Source organism: Chlorocebus sabaeus, chromosome 14, assembly GCF_047675955.1.
Source record: "Chlorocebus sabaeus isolate Y175 chromosome 14, mChlSab1.0.hap1, whole genome shotgun sequence".
In the NCBI taxonomy this organism is placed as follows: Eukaryota; Metazoa; Chordata; class Mammalia; order Primates; family Cercopithecidae; genus Chlorocebus; species Chlorocebus sabaeus.
In genome coordinates, this window is record NC_132917.1 from 26,465,904 (window position 1) to 26,482,285 (window position 16,382).

The window sequence follows — 16,382 nt, forward strand, 5'->3', positions numbered from 1 at the left end:
GAGAGCACCTGAGGACGCCAGTACGGTCCCGCAAACACCAGCACCCAGATTGGCAAGCAGGGGGCAGGAGAATTTCCCGCCCCCTCTTACTTCTTTAGGTGTCTATTGGTTGATTTTACCATCAGTCGCCCCTATCCTCCTATCATCGCCGCTATTTGTTCATACTCTCATTGGCCCTACCTGCAGTCGCTCTACGTAAGGGGCGTTCCAGAGTCAGCCACTGGAAGTCGCTGGATTCGGGTTTTAAAAAACGCCAGCGGTGAAGTGGGCGGAGCGAGCGATTTGAACGCGAGCGGCGCGGACTGCGGCCAAGCACCGGCTCCTGTGAGGCTCCCGGCCCAGCGCTCTCTGGGCTCCCCAGAAGCCAGCCTTTCTCCCCCGGATCCGGCCGCCCGAGCAGGAGCCGTGGGGCCGGGCGCCGGCACCCTCCGCGGCGTGCCATGGGCCCGCGCCGCCGGAGCCGCAAGCCCGAGGCCCCGAGGAGGCGCAGCCCGAGCCCGACCCCCGGCCCCTCCCGGCGGGGCCCCTCCTTAGGTAACTGGCCGCGGCCGCATCTCGTAGAGGAGAAAACCGAGGCTCGCAGGCGGAGCCTGGATCTCCCGAATCCCGATCCCGTGGCCTTCCCTGCTGGGGGACAACGCGGTTCCGCCGTCTGGCATCCGCTCCGGGCACGGGCGGTGGCAGCCCTGCGAGGGACTGGAGCAAGCGGTTCCGAAAGCGGGAAGGGACCGGCGCAGCCACTTGGCTCGTAACGCCGTCTTCTTGTTAGGACTAGCGGTTACCCAGCGCCCACCGCCAACCAGGCATTGCGTCCCACTGTTCGTGCGTTATCTCAGCTTCATATCGTGCCCATTTTACAGCTAATGAGAAAGCCAAGGCACAAGCCAGGGAGCTTGAGCAGAGTCACACAACTTGTTCTGGCGGACACGGGATTTCCAATCCTCTGTGTTTGTGCATTTTTAAATTGCAAAAGTATTGACTGCTTTCGGTGACGATTTCAAACAGGAGTCCTCTTAGGAGGTGTCTTTCAGAGTTTTTTTTTCCCTTCCGGGAGAGGCTGTTAGGCCTAGAACCGAGGCCTTCTGCGCTGCTCACGCCGTTGCTTTCCAGAGCTTGTGTCCGGGGAAAGAAGGGTCTAAGTCTGTGTCTTCATTGTCTGTATGGTAGGCTGGTGGATGGGAGACCCAAGGGCAGGAGGAGGCAGATGCCTGTATGGTACACGGTGGCAACAGCTGCTTTACTTATCTCTTGACTCTTGCTGCATAGCTATGAAGAAGATGGGAAGTGTATTGTAGAGTTTGTCTGTTTCATTGTTTTTTGTAGAGACTCGGTCCCCCTATGTTACCCAGGCTGGTCTCAAACTCCTGGTGATCCTCAAGTGATCCTCCTGCCTGGGCCTCCCAAAGTGCTGGGATTACAGGCATGAGCCACTGTGCCTATAGGCTTTTTGGTTTTTTGTGTTTTTTTGAGACCCATCGCCCAGGCTGGAGTGCAGTGATGCCATCAGGGCTCACTGCAGCCTCAACTTCCCAGGCTCAGGTGATTCTCCCACCTCAGCCTCCCGAGTAGCTGGAACTACAGGCGTATGCCACCATGCCGGCTAATTTTTTGTATTTTTGGTAGAGACGGGGTTTTGCCATGTTGCCTAGGCTGGAGTAGGTTGTTTCTAGATGTTGCTGTTGCGGATGGGATTTTTTTTCTTTCCCAAAACACGAGCATTTAACCTTTGCATCCAGCCAACTTGCTGAATTCTCGTTCATCCTAGTCTCTTTTTTAGTTGCTTCAATTGAAATTTTTAAGTAGACATAATATTATGTCGTCTGCACATAACTTTAGAATCTTCCATTTTCGTCTCTAAACATTTTATTTCTTATTGTATGGTATTAGTAAGGCCCTGAGACTCACTAAGAGTGGTGTTTTGGCCATCTTTGTCTTATTGGTAATTTTAACAGGAATATGAAGTATGATGTTTGCTGTTGCTTTCCAAGGTAGAAGCATCCTTCTACTCCTGATCAAATGGAAGGTTTATCTCAAATGGGCAGTCAACACTTCTTGGCAGTCCTACCACCTTTGTCTGGTATTCTTTCTTCAGTTTTAGAGACAGAGTCTCACTCTGTCGTCCAGGCTGTAGTGCAGTGGTGCTATCTTGGCTCATTGCGGCCTTGACCCTCTGGGCTCATGCAATCCTCTTGCTTCAGCCTCCCGAATAGCTAGGATGACACGTGCACCACCATGCTTGACTATTTTTAAAGCTTTTTTGTAGAGACAAATTGTTTTGTCTCTACAAAAAAAAGCCATCGTGCCTGCCCTTTGTCTGGAATTCTTGCTTTTCCATTCTCCCCATGACTATTTCATACCTTTTTCTCCTTCCTCGACTTCCTACAGCTCCATTCCCCCTACTCTTAGCCAATGATGGCCTTGACTAGGTGTCCCCCTTCCTATCAAAGCTCTTCCTCCTTCTACATGGGGTCTTGGTTATATCCTTCTTTCACCTACAAAGGAGCTTTCTACCTGTGCTTAGATAAATCCAGACACTGAACACTGGCATTGGCACATGTGCTCTAGTATTTATGATCTTTTTTTTTTTTTTTGAGGCAGAGTTTCCCTCTTGTTGCCCAGTCTAGAGAGCAACAGTGATCTCGGCTTACCGCAACCTCCACATCTTGGGTTCAAGTGATTCTCCTGCCTCAGCCTTCCGAGTAGCTAGAATTACAGGCATGCGCCACCACATCTGGCTAATTTTGTATTTTTAGTAGAGATGGGGTTTCACCATGTTGGTCAGGCTGGTCTCCAACTGCCAACCTCAAGTGATCCGCCTGCCTTGGCCTCCCAGAGTGCTGGGATTACAGGTGTGAGCCACCGCTCCCAACCATATTTATGATCTTAAGAGAAAGGGCAGTGGTGTTTCCTTGACCCCACATTCTCACTTCCCTATACCTCCCATTTCTCTCTATTTCCCTTCATAGCTCTCCTTTTAAAATAGCCAGACTTGTTAGGTCCACATACATTGCGTCTGATTCCTCACTTCCTAGTGACCCTACAACCCACTCCAATCTGACTCCCCACAACCAGTACCCCACTTCTAATTTGCTTGAACTACTCCTGTCAGGGTCACCAGCACCTTTTGTAGTGCCAAATCCAGTAGGCGAGTCTGTGTTCTTACTGTGTCTCAGAAGCATTTGACGCAGTGAGCCTCTTTCTCCTTGAAGCGTTCTGTTCCCTTGGCTTCCATGCCACTGTGCACTCTGGCAGTTCTGCTTAGTGTTCTTTACTGCTTGTGCCGCGTCCCTCCGCTCCTTGATGTTGGACTTCCTTGACATTCTTTTCCTTTCTACCCCCTCCCTAGATGGTCTCATCTCCTCAGTGGCTCTAAATCCCACCGAGATTTACATTGACAGCTCTCAAATTTATGTATACCTGGATCTCTCCTCTAACCCCAGATACCTATATCTAACTGCCTTTCTATCTGAAGGCTCGTGGTTATGTTAAACTTAACACACCCAAAACTGAACTTCTGGTTACTCCCCTCCAGCCCCTTCATCCTCAGTTTGCCCATTTCAGTAAATGGCACAACTACCCACCCAGTTGTTCAAACCACAAGCCTGGGAGACCACCATCTCCAATACAAATGCAGGTCCAGATAATTCTACTTCCAAACTGCTCCTTAATCACTCCATTTTCACCATCTCTGCTCCCACTACCCTAGTCCAAGCCACCGGCGTCTCTCAAGAGCAACTGTGAGAGCCCCCTAATCAGCTGCTAATCCACTCCCACTCTGTCCCTTTCCATTTCTTTCCTTACACAGCAGCTGGAGTGACCTTCAACATCTCTATTCTGCTTTAAACTCTTCCCTGGCTTCTTATTATGTTAGGATTAAATTCCATCTCTTCATGTTGGCATTTGAAGACCCAACTACTAAATTTTTGATCCCAGTTCTTTTCCATGATCTTTCTAATTGGTTACTTTTCAGAACCACTTGTTCTTGGTTCATGGATTTCATATCTCTGTTACCTCTCTGAGATTATTATCCATTTTTCTCTCGAGGTTTCTATCTCTTTTCTCTATTAACTCAATTTCATCTGGTATTGGTTATTTTGTTTGTTGAGTTTGGTTCCTTTCTTTCATGGTATTGGCCTTCTTAAATTGTTGGGTGATCTTTAGTTGTGTTCATCTTCACGTTTTCTGTGAATGCTATGTCTTGTTTATTTTTTTATTTTATTTATTTATTTTTGTTTGTGACGGAGTCTTGCTCTTGTCGCCCGGGCTGGAGTACAACGATGCAAGCTCAGCTCACTGCAGCCTCCACCTCCTGGGTTCAAGCGATTCTCCTGCCTCAGCCTTCTAAGTAGCTGGGATTACAGGTGCCCGCCACCCCGCCCAGCTAATTTTTGTATTTTTAGTAGAGATGGGTTTCTCCATGTTAGTTAGGCTGGTCTCGAACTCCTGACCTCAGGTGATTCACCCACCTCGGCCTTCCAAAGTGCTGGATTACAGGCATGAGCCACCGCACCCAGCCCTATGTCTGTTTATTAAAGACTGCCTCCAGTGACTGGATTGCCAACTGGTGGTGGGGAGGGAAGGAGGTGTCAGTAGCTTGTCTCCTGGGTATGGGTCCTCCCTCTTTTAAATGTCACCAGTCTCCTGGACACTGCCCTGTTTCATTGGCTTATGTTCCCTAGCCTCACCCAGGGATGATCTTCTCTGCCGGCTGCCTGGCACAGGCCGTCTCTGGATTGTCTCACCTTCCCCACTTGCTCTTGCAGCTCTTCTAACACTTTGTGATTAGTTTATTGTATTAAATGCCTTCTGTTGAACTTGGTGTAGAGTCTCTTTCCTTGGCTGGATCTTGAATAACATTTCTGAAACAATTTCATCCTTCAAAATGTTATTTTTGTATTTTGTTTGTTCAACTTATCGGAGGTTCACTCATCTTGTTCCTTGGTTGTAATTATGGAGCAACTGTGCTGTTTTTTCTTTAACTTTCATTTTCACTAACTTATTATCTAATATTTCTTTTGTTCTATCTTGTTGTGGTTTACTTTAATAACTCTCTAATACTTAATTTGAATGCTTAGCTCAGATATCTTTTAATGTTCTTGTTTTCTAATAGGTACACTTTAAGGCTATGCATTTTCCTCTAGTACTAGTTTGGCTGTATCTCATAGGTTTTGGGGTATGGGCTTTTTATTGTTATTCATTTCTAAATAGTCTAATTTCAATTAAGTTTCCTCTTCAACACAGGGTTAGTTAGAAGAAACTGGTTTTTATACTCATGGGTTTTTAATTTTCGATTAGAGAATTTGACTTTTTTGATTTCTTTTTTTTTTTTTTTTTTTTTAGACGGAGTCTGGCTCTGTCACCCAGGCTGGAGTGCAGTGGCCGGATCTCTGCTCACCGCAAGCTCCTCCTCCCGGGTTTACGCCATTCTCCTGCCTCAGCCTCCGGAGTAGCTGGGACTACAGGCGCCCGCCACCTCGCCCAGCTAGTTTTTTGTACTTTTTTAGTAGAGACGGGGTTTCACCGTGTTAGCCAGGATGGTCTCGATCTCCTGACCTCATGATCCGCCCGTCTCGGCCTCCCAAAGTGCTGGGATTACAGGCTTGAGCCACCGCGCCCGGCCAGACTTTTTTGATTTCTATTTTTGGGAATGTTTTTAAGGTTATTTTCTTTTTTGTTCTTGTTGGAACCAGGATTTGAGCCAAAGACTCTGACTCCACAGCCCAGGTGCCTGACACTGGCACTGAGTTAGGCCATTCCTTACACAGGTCTCAGCTTGGCCACTAATGAGGGCTGACCAACTGTCTTCACCTCGCTGGGCCTCAGGATAATCAAGACAAGAGAATTGTACTAGTCCCTCAGATTCTTTCCAGCTGTAAAAAACAAATAAGAAATCTAAAACAAAATAATTGAGCTTCCAATCTAGGTGAGAAAGATCTAAGACTTGTACAAAGTCCTGCAAAGCCCAGAGGAGGACAGTCACCCATCTGTTTGGAAGGGATCAGGATTCGGGAAAGACTTCATGGAAGAATTAGCATTTAAAATCAAATGCAGAGGATCATTCACTCATTCATTTAGCAAAATATTTATTTAGCACCTATTTGCCGTTTTCTAGTTGCTGAAGATAGCAGCAAAATAACTATATATCAGGGTGATGCAAAAGTAATTGTGATTTTTGCCATAACTGCAATGACTTTTGCACCAACCTAATAAAAAGACAAAAATCCCTGCTCTGTGGAGTGTAGGCACGGAGATACAGTTCAGTGATTTGACAGCTTACCTGACTCAGCCAAGCTGCGAGGCATCACCTATTTTCCACTGAACTTACCTTTCTTTTGCTCAGGCCCTTCCTCCCATCAACATGGTCGGCGGAGACAAGCTTGGCTAAAGGAGATCCGAAAGCTTCAGAAGAGCACACACCTCTTGATTAGGAAGTACCCCTTCAGCCGCTTGGTGAGCTCTGGGAGCTTCCCACCAACCCCTATACCACCCTCCTTTGTAAAATTTTCCCAGATATTAGGGACCCTACTGTCTCTTACCTAAATGACCAAGGGATCTCTTCTGTAACCTGGTAGGGGAATCTTTTCTGAAAACATGAGCCCTCCAAGAGCACCTTGTACTTCTTTATGGAATTGATTTCTAACCCCTACTACCTTTTTAAAACTGTAGTTTTTGACTATATAAATAGGAACTCTCTCATTTGTCCACCCTTGGATCCCTTTTCCTATCCTGGGAGATTGCTTCCCATCACCCAGTTACTGGTGATTTCCCCATCACCAGTAAGAGATCCGCCAGTTCCTAAGCTCCCAGGAGTCAACACCTGCTCCTAACTGGGTCCTAAGATTAAGGGCCAGGAAAAAATAATGGAAAGGGGGATTCACTGGAACTCATGGAGAGCATCATTGTCCCTTGAATCTCTCTTCTGTTACTCCCTACTCCTACTCCTCCCCATCCCCACTCCTTCACAGGCAAGAGAAATATGTGTTAAATTCACTCGTGGTGTGGACTTCAATTGGCAAGCCCAGGCCCTATTGGCCCTACAGGAGGTAAGAAGGCACCAAAGCACAATTGGGTGAGGGCTGAGTGGGAGAAAGAGGCAGCCTAGAATTCTCCAAGGCTGATTGGAGTGTCACATGCTGAATTTGACCTCCTGGAAAAGAACAACAAGGTAACCCCTGAGGGTTTGGAGGCTGGATTCTGTGTGGTGATAGCAGAATTCCCTGGCAAAGTTCGGTCTCATTCTGTGAACAGTTTCCTACAGTCCTTTGTGCCCTCAGAGATTAAGTTTAGCAGGTCTGCAAGAAAAAGCAGCCTATGCCCCTTCATCTGTGTCCGTCTTTTTTTCTCTTTCTGTCTCCAGGCAGCAGAAGCATTTCTAGTTCATCTCTTTGAAGATGCCTATCTCCTCACCTTACATGCCGGCCGAGTTACTCTCTTCCCAAAGGATGTGCAACTGGCCCGGAGGATCCGGGGCATTGAGGCGGGACTCGGCTGAGCTCCTGCGCCCAGTGTTTCTGTCAGTCTTTCCTGCTCAGCCAGGGGGTAAGCGCATCCGCTTTCTCATGACTGGGGCTGGAATTTCTCAAGGAATTTCCTTTCTCCATCCTTAGTACCTTGCCACCTCACCTTCCCTTTGTTCTCTAGTAAAGGTTTGATCTAGTTTTGACTGCCTGGGACTATGTGGCTTGTGCCCTTTTGTACAATGTTAGATAAAAGATATCCTTCTATTAAATAATGACCAGATGACCCCAATTTCTTTTGGTTGTTATTGTTGTTGTTTTATTTTTATGAAACAGGGTCTCACTCTGTCACCAGTGGTGCCGTCGTGGCTTGCTGCAACTCCTGCCTTGGCCTCCCAAAGTGTTGAGATTATAAGAATCAGATGACCTCATTTTGATTAAGAGAAAACTTTCTCTTTTTTGATTAAGAGAAAGTTTTCTTACTTCTGAAAATGGCTTGTTAGTAAGTGTGCTTCCTTAATTTCAGGGATGATACCAGGGACTCTCTGGAGCCATGATTAGATCCAATGGACTCTGCGATGCTGTCTGGACTTTGCTGTCTCTGAACAGTATGTGCATGTTGCTTTAAACTTTTTTTTTTTTTTTTTTTTTTGAGAAGAAGACTGCGTGACTTTCCTCTGTAACAGAGGTAATATATGAGACAATCAACACCATTCCAAAGGCCTGAAAATAATTTTCAGATAAAGAGACTCCAAGGTTGACTTTAGTTTGTGAGTTACTCATGTGACTGTTTGAGGATTTTGAAAACATCAAATTTGCTGTGGTATGGGAAAAAGGATATGTACTTATTATTTTAGATCTTTCTGTGTAGTATTTACATTTTTTACTATGTGTACATTTGTACTTCTGTTTGACACATAAGGGAAAAAATAAGAGGAGAACACTTTGAGCAGTTGCCTGGAAGGCTGGGTATTTCCAGCATATAGACCTCTGCCCTTCAGAGTAGTCTCACCATTAGTGGCAGCATCAAGTAACTGAGTGGACTGTGCTTGTCAACACGTGTAGCTTTTCAGAAACTTAATTGGGGATGAATAGAAAATCTGTAAGCTTTGATGTTCTGGTTCCTTCTAGTAAATTCCTGTCAAAATCAATTCAGAAATTCTAACTTGTAGAATTTAACATTTTACTCTTGTAAATCATAGAAGATGTATCTTATCAGTTCAGGATTTTAAAGTACCGTTTTGATGCTTTTACAGGTATTTTCTTAGTGTCTTTGTAGAGAGATAATAAAAATCAAAAGAATTATTTAATGAAAATGGACTTACTGTTATAGCATAGAGATTATACTATACTTTTTGTACGTTAACAATAAGTTCTTTGTTTGCAAACAACCACAATTTAAACAAGATAATTAAGGGAGGTGGTTTTGCTTCTGATGGAGTAGAGTATGACCAGATGAAAACCTTGCCCCTCTGTTGTAACTGAAAGCAATTTAAAAGATTTCCAGAGACATGGGAAGTGTCGCCCAAAGATATGAGATCTGTATGTGGTGAAAATGATTAGTGAGGGCAGACTACTAACAATGATGTGTCAGTCAACTGAGGTCAGAGACAGATTAAAGAGATGCACAAAGTTCTATTGTTTAATACTTTTTTTTTTTCCTGAGACGGAATCTCTCTCTGTCACCCAGGCTGGAGTGCAATAGCACGATCTCAGCTCACTGTAACCTCTGCCTCTTGGGTTCAAACGATTCTCCTGTCTCAGGCTCCCTAGTAGCTGGTATTACAGGCATCCACCATCATGCCTGGCTAATTTTTGTATTTTTGTAGAGACAGAGTTTCACCATGTTGGCCAGGCTGATCTTGAACTCCTGACCTCAAGTGATCCACCCGCCTCAGCCTCCCAAAGTGCTGGGATTACAGGCGTGAGCCACCACACCCAGCCTGTTTAATAAATTTTAAGCCTTTGGAAAAACCTCTTCCTGTTTGACATCAGCTTATTTTTATGCAGGCATTCGAATAAAGCTTATCTAGTCACAAATATATTTAATGTTCTTGTCAGTGTCGTTAGTTAGAAGAATATAATCTTCCTCTAGTTTTCGTTAAATTGACACTTCTCAGCTCTCTTGAAATTGTACTAACCAGTATATTGCTGCAATACATGTACATCACGTTCAAATGCCAGGCAGGAAGCGGGCTCTCAGCACCACATGGTATTTATATGATAACATGAGAATAAGTGGTTTACATCATGATATTGTTACATAATATTGTTACAATTTACTATAAATTTTGAGCACTTATGATGTTGTTGGGTTTTTTGTTTTCTGTTTTTCCCAGATGGAGTCTTGCTCTGTCACCCAGGCTAGAGTGCAGTGGCATGATCTTGGCTCATTCAACCTCCACCTCCTGGGTTCAAGCAATTCTCCTGCCTCAGCCTCCCGAGTAGCTAGGATTATAGGCCCACGCCAACACACCCAGCTAATTTTTGTATTTTTAGTAGAGATTGGGTTTCACCATGTTGGCCAGGCTGGTCTCGAACTCCTGACCTCGTAATACACCCACCTCAGCCTCCCAAAGTGCTGGGATTACAGGCGTGAGCCACCATGCCTGGCCGGGTTTTTGTTTTATGTATTTTTTAATTTCTTTTTTTAATTTTTAATTTAATTTTATTTTTTGTAGGGGCAAGGCTTTGCCACGTTGCCTAAGCCGGTTTTGAACTCCTGAGCTCAAGCAATCTACCTGACTCGGTCTCCCAGAGTGCTGGGATTACAGGTGTGAGCCACCACTCCTGGCCATATTTATTTTTGAGAGAAAGAGGGGTCTCGCTCTGTCACCCAGGCTGGAATGCAGTGAAGCAATCATAGCTCGTTGCAGCCTCAAACTCCTGGGCTCAAGCAATCCTCCCACCTCGGCCTCCCAAGTATTTTGAACTATAGATGCTTGCTGCCATGCCCTTGTTTTATTTTTTTATTTTGTTTTTCCCTACTTTCAGGGTGATTTCATCAACATTCTTTTCTAACCTTTCAATTGAATTTTTTATTTCTGATTTCACATTTTTAATATCCAATTAACTCCTTATTTTGGGAATGTAATTTTTTTGTAGTATTCCAATCAGTCAGCATTCACTTAAAAAAAAAAAAAAAAACAGAAATAACTCCAGATATTTCAAGCAAAAAGGGATTTGGTGGAAGGGGTGGGCTATAGTAATGTCAGGAAGGCTGGATGAGCCAAAGAGAAGAGGATGCTGCCCATAGATCAGGAAGCTCCCAGTGCCCACCCCCACTGCTGCTCTGCTGGAAGCACAGCCCTGCCAGCATTGCATTGAACTGTACCACTGCCACTGAACAAAGTCAGGATCCCCTACTGTGACCATTGTATCATGCCCGGCTGACTCTGCAATATCATTTTGATGTGTCTTCAGTATGGATTTCTTTTTTTTTTTTTTTTTGAGTCAGAGACTCACTCTGTCACCCAGGGTGGAGTGCAGTGGCGTGATCTGCAACTTTCTCAGTTTTCTTTGATAGGAGAGTGGTCCAAATGACCTTTTCTGCCATTACTGGAAGTTGAAGTTTGATATGTCTCTTGATTTTCTCATACTCATCATTACTTTAGTATGTACTTATTGCCATTAAAATAAAACAAAAATAACTTAAATTTATTCAACATCAAACATAACACATGCTGTCATATATAACAATCAAGACTCTCAATTGCAAGTTTGGGAACCCCAACTCAAACTGACTTAAGAGGAGAAGGTTCATGTAAATGAAAAGCCCAGAGACATTTCTGGTTTCACTACGGTCAAATAGAAGAGCTGTAACAAAGTCATGAGATTTGGTCTCTCCATCCTTTTCTGCCTCTGTTGGTATCACCTTCAGGCAGGCCTTCAGAACCTGTGAATTTGGCATGTTATGTGGCAAAGGGGAATTAAGAGTGCTAATCAACTGACATTAAAATAGGGAGATTTTAGAAGAAAAAAAGGACAAAGCAAAAAATGGGGAGAGTACCTTGAAATTTTGGGAGGTCCCAATGTAATCACAGGTGCCATTAAAAATGAAAGAGGGAGAAAGAGGCGTGTTAGAGATAGGAGTGGGGAAATGGTCAGGCACATGCAACATTGCTGGCATTGAAGATGGAGGGAGAGATCACAGACTGATGAGTCTAGGTGGCCTCTAGCAGCGAAGAGGCAAGGAAGCAGATTTTCTTCTAGAACCTCCAGAAAGGAAAACAGGCCTGCCCATACCTTAATTTTTAGCCCAGCTAAACTTGTGTCAGACTGCTAAACTACAGAACTATAAGAATAAATTTGTGTTTTAACTAAACCACTAAGTTGTTGCTAATTTGTTACAGCAGCAATAGGAAACTAATACAAGTGGTTTCCCAAGGAAATTTGAGGCTTCTTAACAGTTAAGAGAGAATGTAGACAGGGCAGACAAAAATAACAGATGTCTACTATACCACATACGGTGTTATGGTAGACATTGGTTTTCATCCACAGTTCCAGGCTTATAACTCCCATAGCCCCTGTTAGTTCTTTTGTTGTAATATTGGATGTGTGTTAGGCCTCAGGAAACAGAATCTCTCCTTCTCCCGCCCTCCTTTCACCTGCCCCAAGGCAGGACTCTGATCTTTTTCAGGCTTTCAGATTGTGGGTCTTAAGATCCTCCCCAGAGAGGTTCTCCCTATATCCTGGGGGAAGGAATGCTGAGGTCCTGAAGCTTCCATAAAAACCCATGAGGACAGTTCAGGGAGCTTCCTGATACCTGGACACGGGGAGGTTCCTGGAGGGTGGCGCCCCCCACCCCCTCACCCACGGAGGCCTTGGAAGCACTGTGTCCATTCCCCCATACCTCACCCCGCATGTCTCTTCATTTAATTCCTTTTTTGTTGTTTTTTTCATGCATTTTTTAATTTTTAATTTTTCATTTATTTTTTTGAGACGGAGTCTCACTCTGTCGCCCAGGCTGGAGTGCAGTGGCACGATCTTGGCTCACTACAACCTCCGCCTCCCAAGTAGCTGGGATTACAGGCAAGGGCCACCACACCTGGCTGCTAATAAACTGGTAAATGTGTTTCCATGAGTTCTGTGAGCCACTCCACCAAATTAATTAAACTCAAAGAGGGGGTCACGGGAACCCCAACTTGAAGCCAGTCAGTTCCAGAAGCCCGGACTTGTGACCGGTGTTTGGGGGGTAGGCAGTCTTGGGGACTGAACCCTCAACCTGTGGGATCTGACACCATCTCTGGGTAGACAGTGTCAGAAATGAATTAAAGGACACCCGGCTGGTGTCCACTGCTTGGTGTGTGGGGAAACCACCCCCAACATTTGGTCATAGAAATCTGCATTGATGATTGTTGTGCTGTGAGAATGAGGAAAAGCATGGTTAGAGTTCTCCCTACACACCATATGAAGCACTGTGTCACAATTACACATTTTTAAAAGCCAAACGGCACCTGCATTTTTTTTTGTTTGTTTTTGCCATTACTTTCAGTGGCAACAACCACAATTACTTTTGCACCGACCTAATAATATACTTTGAGCAGCATTAGAGTTTTATTTTATTTTATATAGTTTGGATTTATTTTAGTGCTGTTTACAGGGACTGAAAGGCTCCATTCTTTTTAAATGATTTTCTAATTAAAGTATAACATACATACCAAAAATCCAAATGTATACAGATTATAATTTTATAGCTCAATTAGTTTTCACAAACTAAAACTAACACATCCCAGAAGCCTGCCCCGTTCTAGTCAATACTTACTTTGCCGAGGATAATTGTTATCCCAACGGTTTTTTTTAAATTTTTTTTTAGGTGGAGTTTTGCTCTTGTCGCCCAGGCTGGGGGGGGGGTGCATGGCCCAGGCTGGGGTGCAGTGGCACGATCTCAGCTCACTGCAACCTCTGCCTCCCAGGTTCAAGTGATTCTCCTGCTTCAGCCTCCTGAGTAGCTGGGATTGCAGGCACCCACCACCTGTCTGGCTAATTTTTGTATTTTTACTAGAGACAGGATTTCACCATGTTGGCCAGGCTGGTCTCAAACTCCTGACCTCAGGCAATCTACCTGCCTGGCCTCCCAAAGTGCTGGGATTGCAGGTGTGAGCCACTGCACCCGGCCTGTCCTGACTTTTAATACCATAGATTTGTTTTGATTGTTGTAGTAAGTGGAATTATAGAGCATATATTCTTTTGTGTTTTTCAGTCAACATGTTTGTGAAATTTATATTTTCTCATGTGTTTGTAGGTGTTAATTATTACTGCTGCATAGGGTTTCGTTGTGTGAATATGCCAAAATTTTTTTTTTTTTTAGTGAAAGCAAGTTTATTAAGAAAGTGAAGGAATAAAGAATAGCTACTATGTAGGCAGAGCAGCCTATGCCTAAATTTGTATATTTCCATTCCATTGAACATTTGGATAGTTTCAAGCTTGGGGATTACAAATATTGGCTATTGACTTTCGCCTCAAAAACAAACAAAAAAAAGAGACTTGGAGATGCATTTTTTTGGGGGGTTGTTTGTTTGAGACAGGGTCTTACTCTGTCAGCCATGCTAGAGGGCATTGGTGTGATCACACTTCACTGCAGCCTCAACCTCCCCAGGCTCAGGTGATCCTCCCACCTCAGCTTCCCTAGTAGCTGGGACTACAGGAGCATGCCACCACAACTGGCTAATTTTTTTTTTTTTTTTTTTTTTTTGAGACAGAGTCTCACTCTGTCACCAGGCTGGAGTGCAGTGTTGTGATCTTGGCTCACTGCAACCTCCACCTTCTAGGTTCAAGCAATTCTCGTGCCTCAGCCTCCCGAGTAGCTGGGATTACAGGCACACACCACTACATCCAGCTAATTTTTGCATTTTTAGTAGAGACGGGGTTTCACCACGTTGACCAGGATGGTCTTGATCTCCTGACCTCATGATCTGCCTGCCTCGGCCTCCCAAAGTGCTAGGATTACAGGCGTGAACCACTGCGCCTGGCCATTTTTGTATTTATTTTAGTGGAGATGGGGTTTCTCCATGTTGCCCAGACTGGTCTCAAACACCTGGGCTCAAGCAATCCACTCTCCTTAGCCTCCCACAGTGCTGGGATTTCAGGTATGAGCCATTGCACCCAGCCTGAGAGGCAGTTCTTTGTAAAGTTTTTATAAATGTTGTGAATGTGTGAAGGAAATTAATTTCCAATGCACAAATATATATATATATATTTGTGTGTGTGTGTATTTAAAAATTCCGACTGAGCACCTCTAATCCTAGCACTTTGGAAGGCTGAGGCCGGAGGATTGCTTGAGGTCAGGATTTTGAGATAAGACCAGCCTGGGCAACAGTGAGCCCCTGTCTCTATTTTTCTTTTTTTTTTTTTCTTTTTTGAGACAGAGTCTTGCTCTGTCACCCAGGCTGGAGGGAAGTGGCATGATCTCAGCTCACTGCAACCTCCAACTCCCAAGTTCAAGCGATTCTCCTGCCTCAGCCTCCCAGACCCTGTCTGTTTTTTTTTTTTTTTTTTTTTAATAAATAAATAAATATTTTGTGTAACTTTGTAAATCTGGGTTTTGTGCACTTTTCTGAGAGGAGCCATGATTTCCTTGAGATCTTCAAGTCCACCCTCCATAGATGGTTATGAACCCCCTTTCTAAAATTCTATGAGTTATTCTGCCTCTAACCTCACATAAATATTCTCAGTAAGTATATTGCATATTTTTGCATAGATTTTTAAGAAATATGTAACAAGTCATTTGACACATATTTGTTGAATATTTGCCTTAATTGCCTCAATTTTCCATCCCACAGGACATCCCTCCACTTGAGTGACAGAGTAATAATAATGCCTTACATTGATACAGCTTTTCAATGTGTAATGCTCTTTCAGCACTGATCTGATGCTCTCAACTGCGGACAACACGTCACTTATATAAGACAGATTTAGAGCTCCCAAGACATTGAGTGGATTAAAAAACCAAATTCATCTTGAAGGAGCAGCCGAAGCATTTGAATTGAGAATTTCTCCCCTCCCTTCCTGGCACTGGGCCAATATTGCTACACCACGTTACAGCAGAGGGGTACAAGTAGATTCCTAATTGTTTCTACGATCAGTTTAAGTTTCCTGCTTTTCTGCAATGTCTTATTACAAACCTCCAAATCCATGGCCCCTGCATGCTGTTTAGGGAAGCCTATTTGTCTGCTCTGTATTTACCAGCAACCTGCCTGACTCACTTCTATTTGGCCTGGCCCACCAAATCCAGGCAGCCCCAAATCATCCTTGTTTCTCCCCAAAAATACTCATCCTCTCCCAAGCCCCAGCCAGCATCCTTCAAACACCAGTGGGACTCAGCACATCTTCAGCTGCTTCACTTTGCTGATCACTTTTTTAAAAGTCAGTACTCATCCATTCCTGAGAGCCCTGAAATCCTTGGCTGGGCTGGAGGCCTTGGTGTCTCCAGCCCTGTGTTTTGGCAAAGCTGTGGGGAGAGCCTGCTTGAGTTGTGCACATCCACGAGAACTCTACAGGGCTGTGGTCCTGGGGGGCAAGGCTGTTTCCCTCCATGCTCATGGCAGTGGAGTTTTCTGGAGAGAGGAGTGGGGGAGGACAGCTGAGTCTCGTCCAGCAGTGGGCTGTCTAAGAGGCAGTGATAGGCTCCAAGTGGGGAAAGGAAAGGGCTATGGCAATTTCCAGGATGACACTAGGTCTAGGCACTGGGTCTGAAAGTGCTTCATGGACCTTTTTTTTTTTTGAGACGGAGTCTTCTCCTGTCGCCCAGGCTGGAGTTCAGTGGTGCAATCTCAGCTCACTGCAACCTCCACCTCCCAGGTTCAAATGATTCTCCTGCCTCAGCCTCCCAAATAGCTGGGACTACAGTCACCCACCAACACGCCCAGCTAATTTTTGTATTTTTAGTAGAGACAGGGTTTCACCATGTTGGCCAGGCTGGTGTTG

General features: G+C 44.7%; 1 protein-coding gene across 2 annotated transcripts; it reads left to right on the forward strand.

Moving 5' to 3' along the window:
• The first annotated feature begins 256 nt into the window (after positions 1-256).
• On the forward strand, positions 257-15,834 carry CENPA (centromere protein A). Of its 2 annotated transcripts, XR_012095240.1 has the most exons (6): positions 257-534; positions 6,341-6,450; positions 6,966-7,043; positions 7,358-7,539; positions 7,984-8,065; positions 15,239-15,834. XR_012095240.1 is itself a non-coding variant. In XM_007971196.3 (5 exons), exons 1-4 carry the CDS (start codon positions 441-443, stop codon positions 7,490-7,492), a joined length of 417 nt encoding a protein of 138 aa, XP_007969387.1. In that variant the 5' UTR covers positions 257-440; the 3' UTR covers positions 7,493-7,539; positions 7,984-11,781. The 2 variants fall into 2 exon arrangements, 1 of the variants encoding a protein (XP_007969387.1); XM_007971196.3 differs by lacking the exon at positions 15,239-15,834 and having other exon boundaries at positions 7,984-11,781.
• Positions 15,835-16,382: the final 548 nt, after the last annotated feature.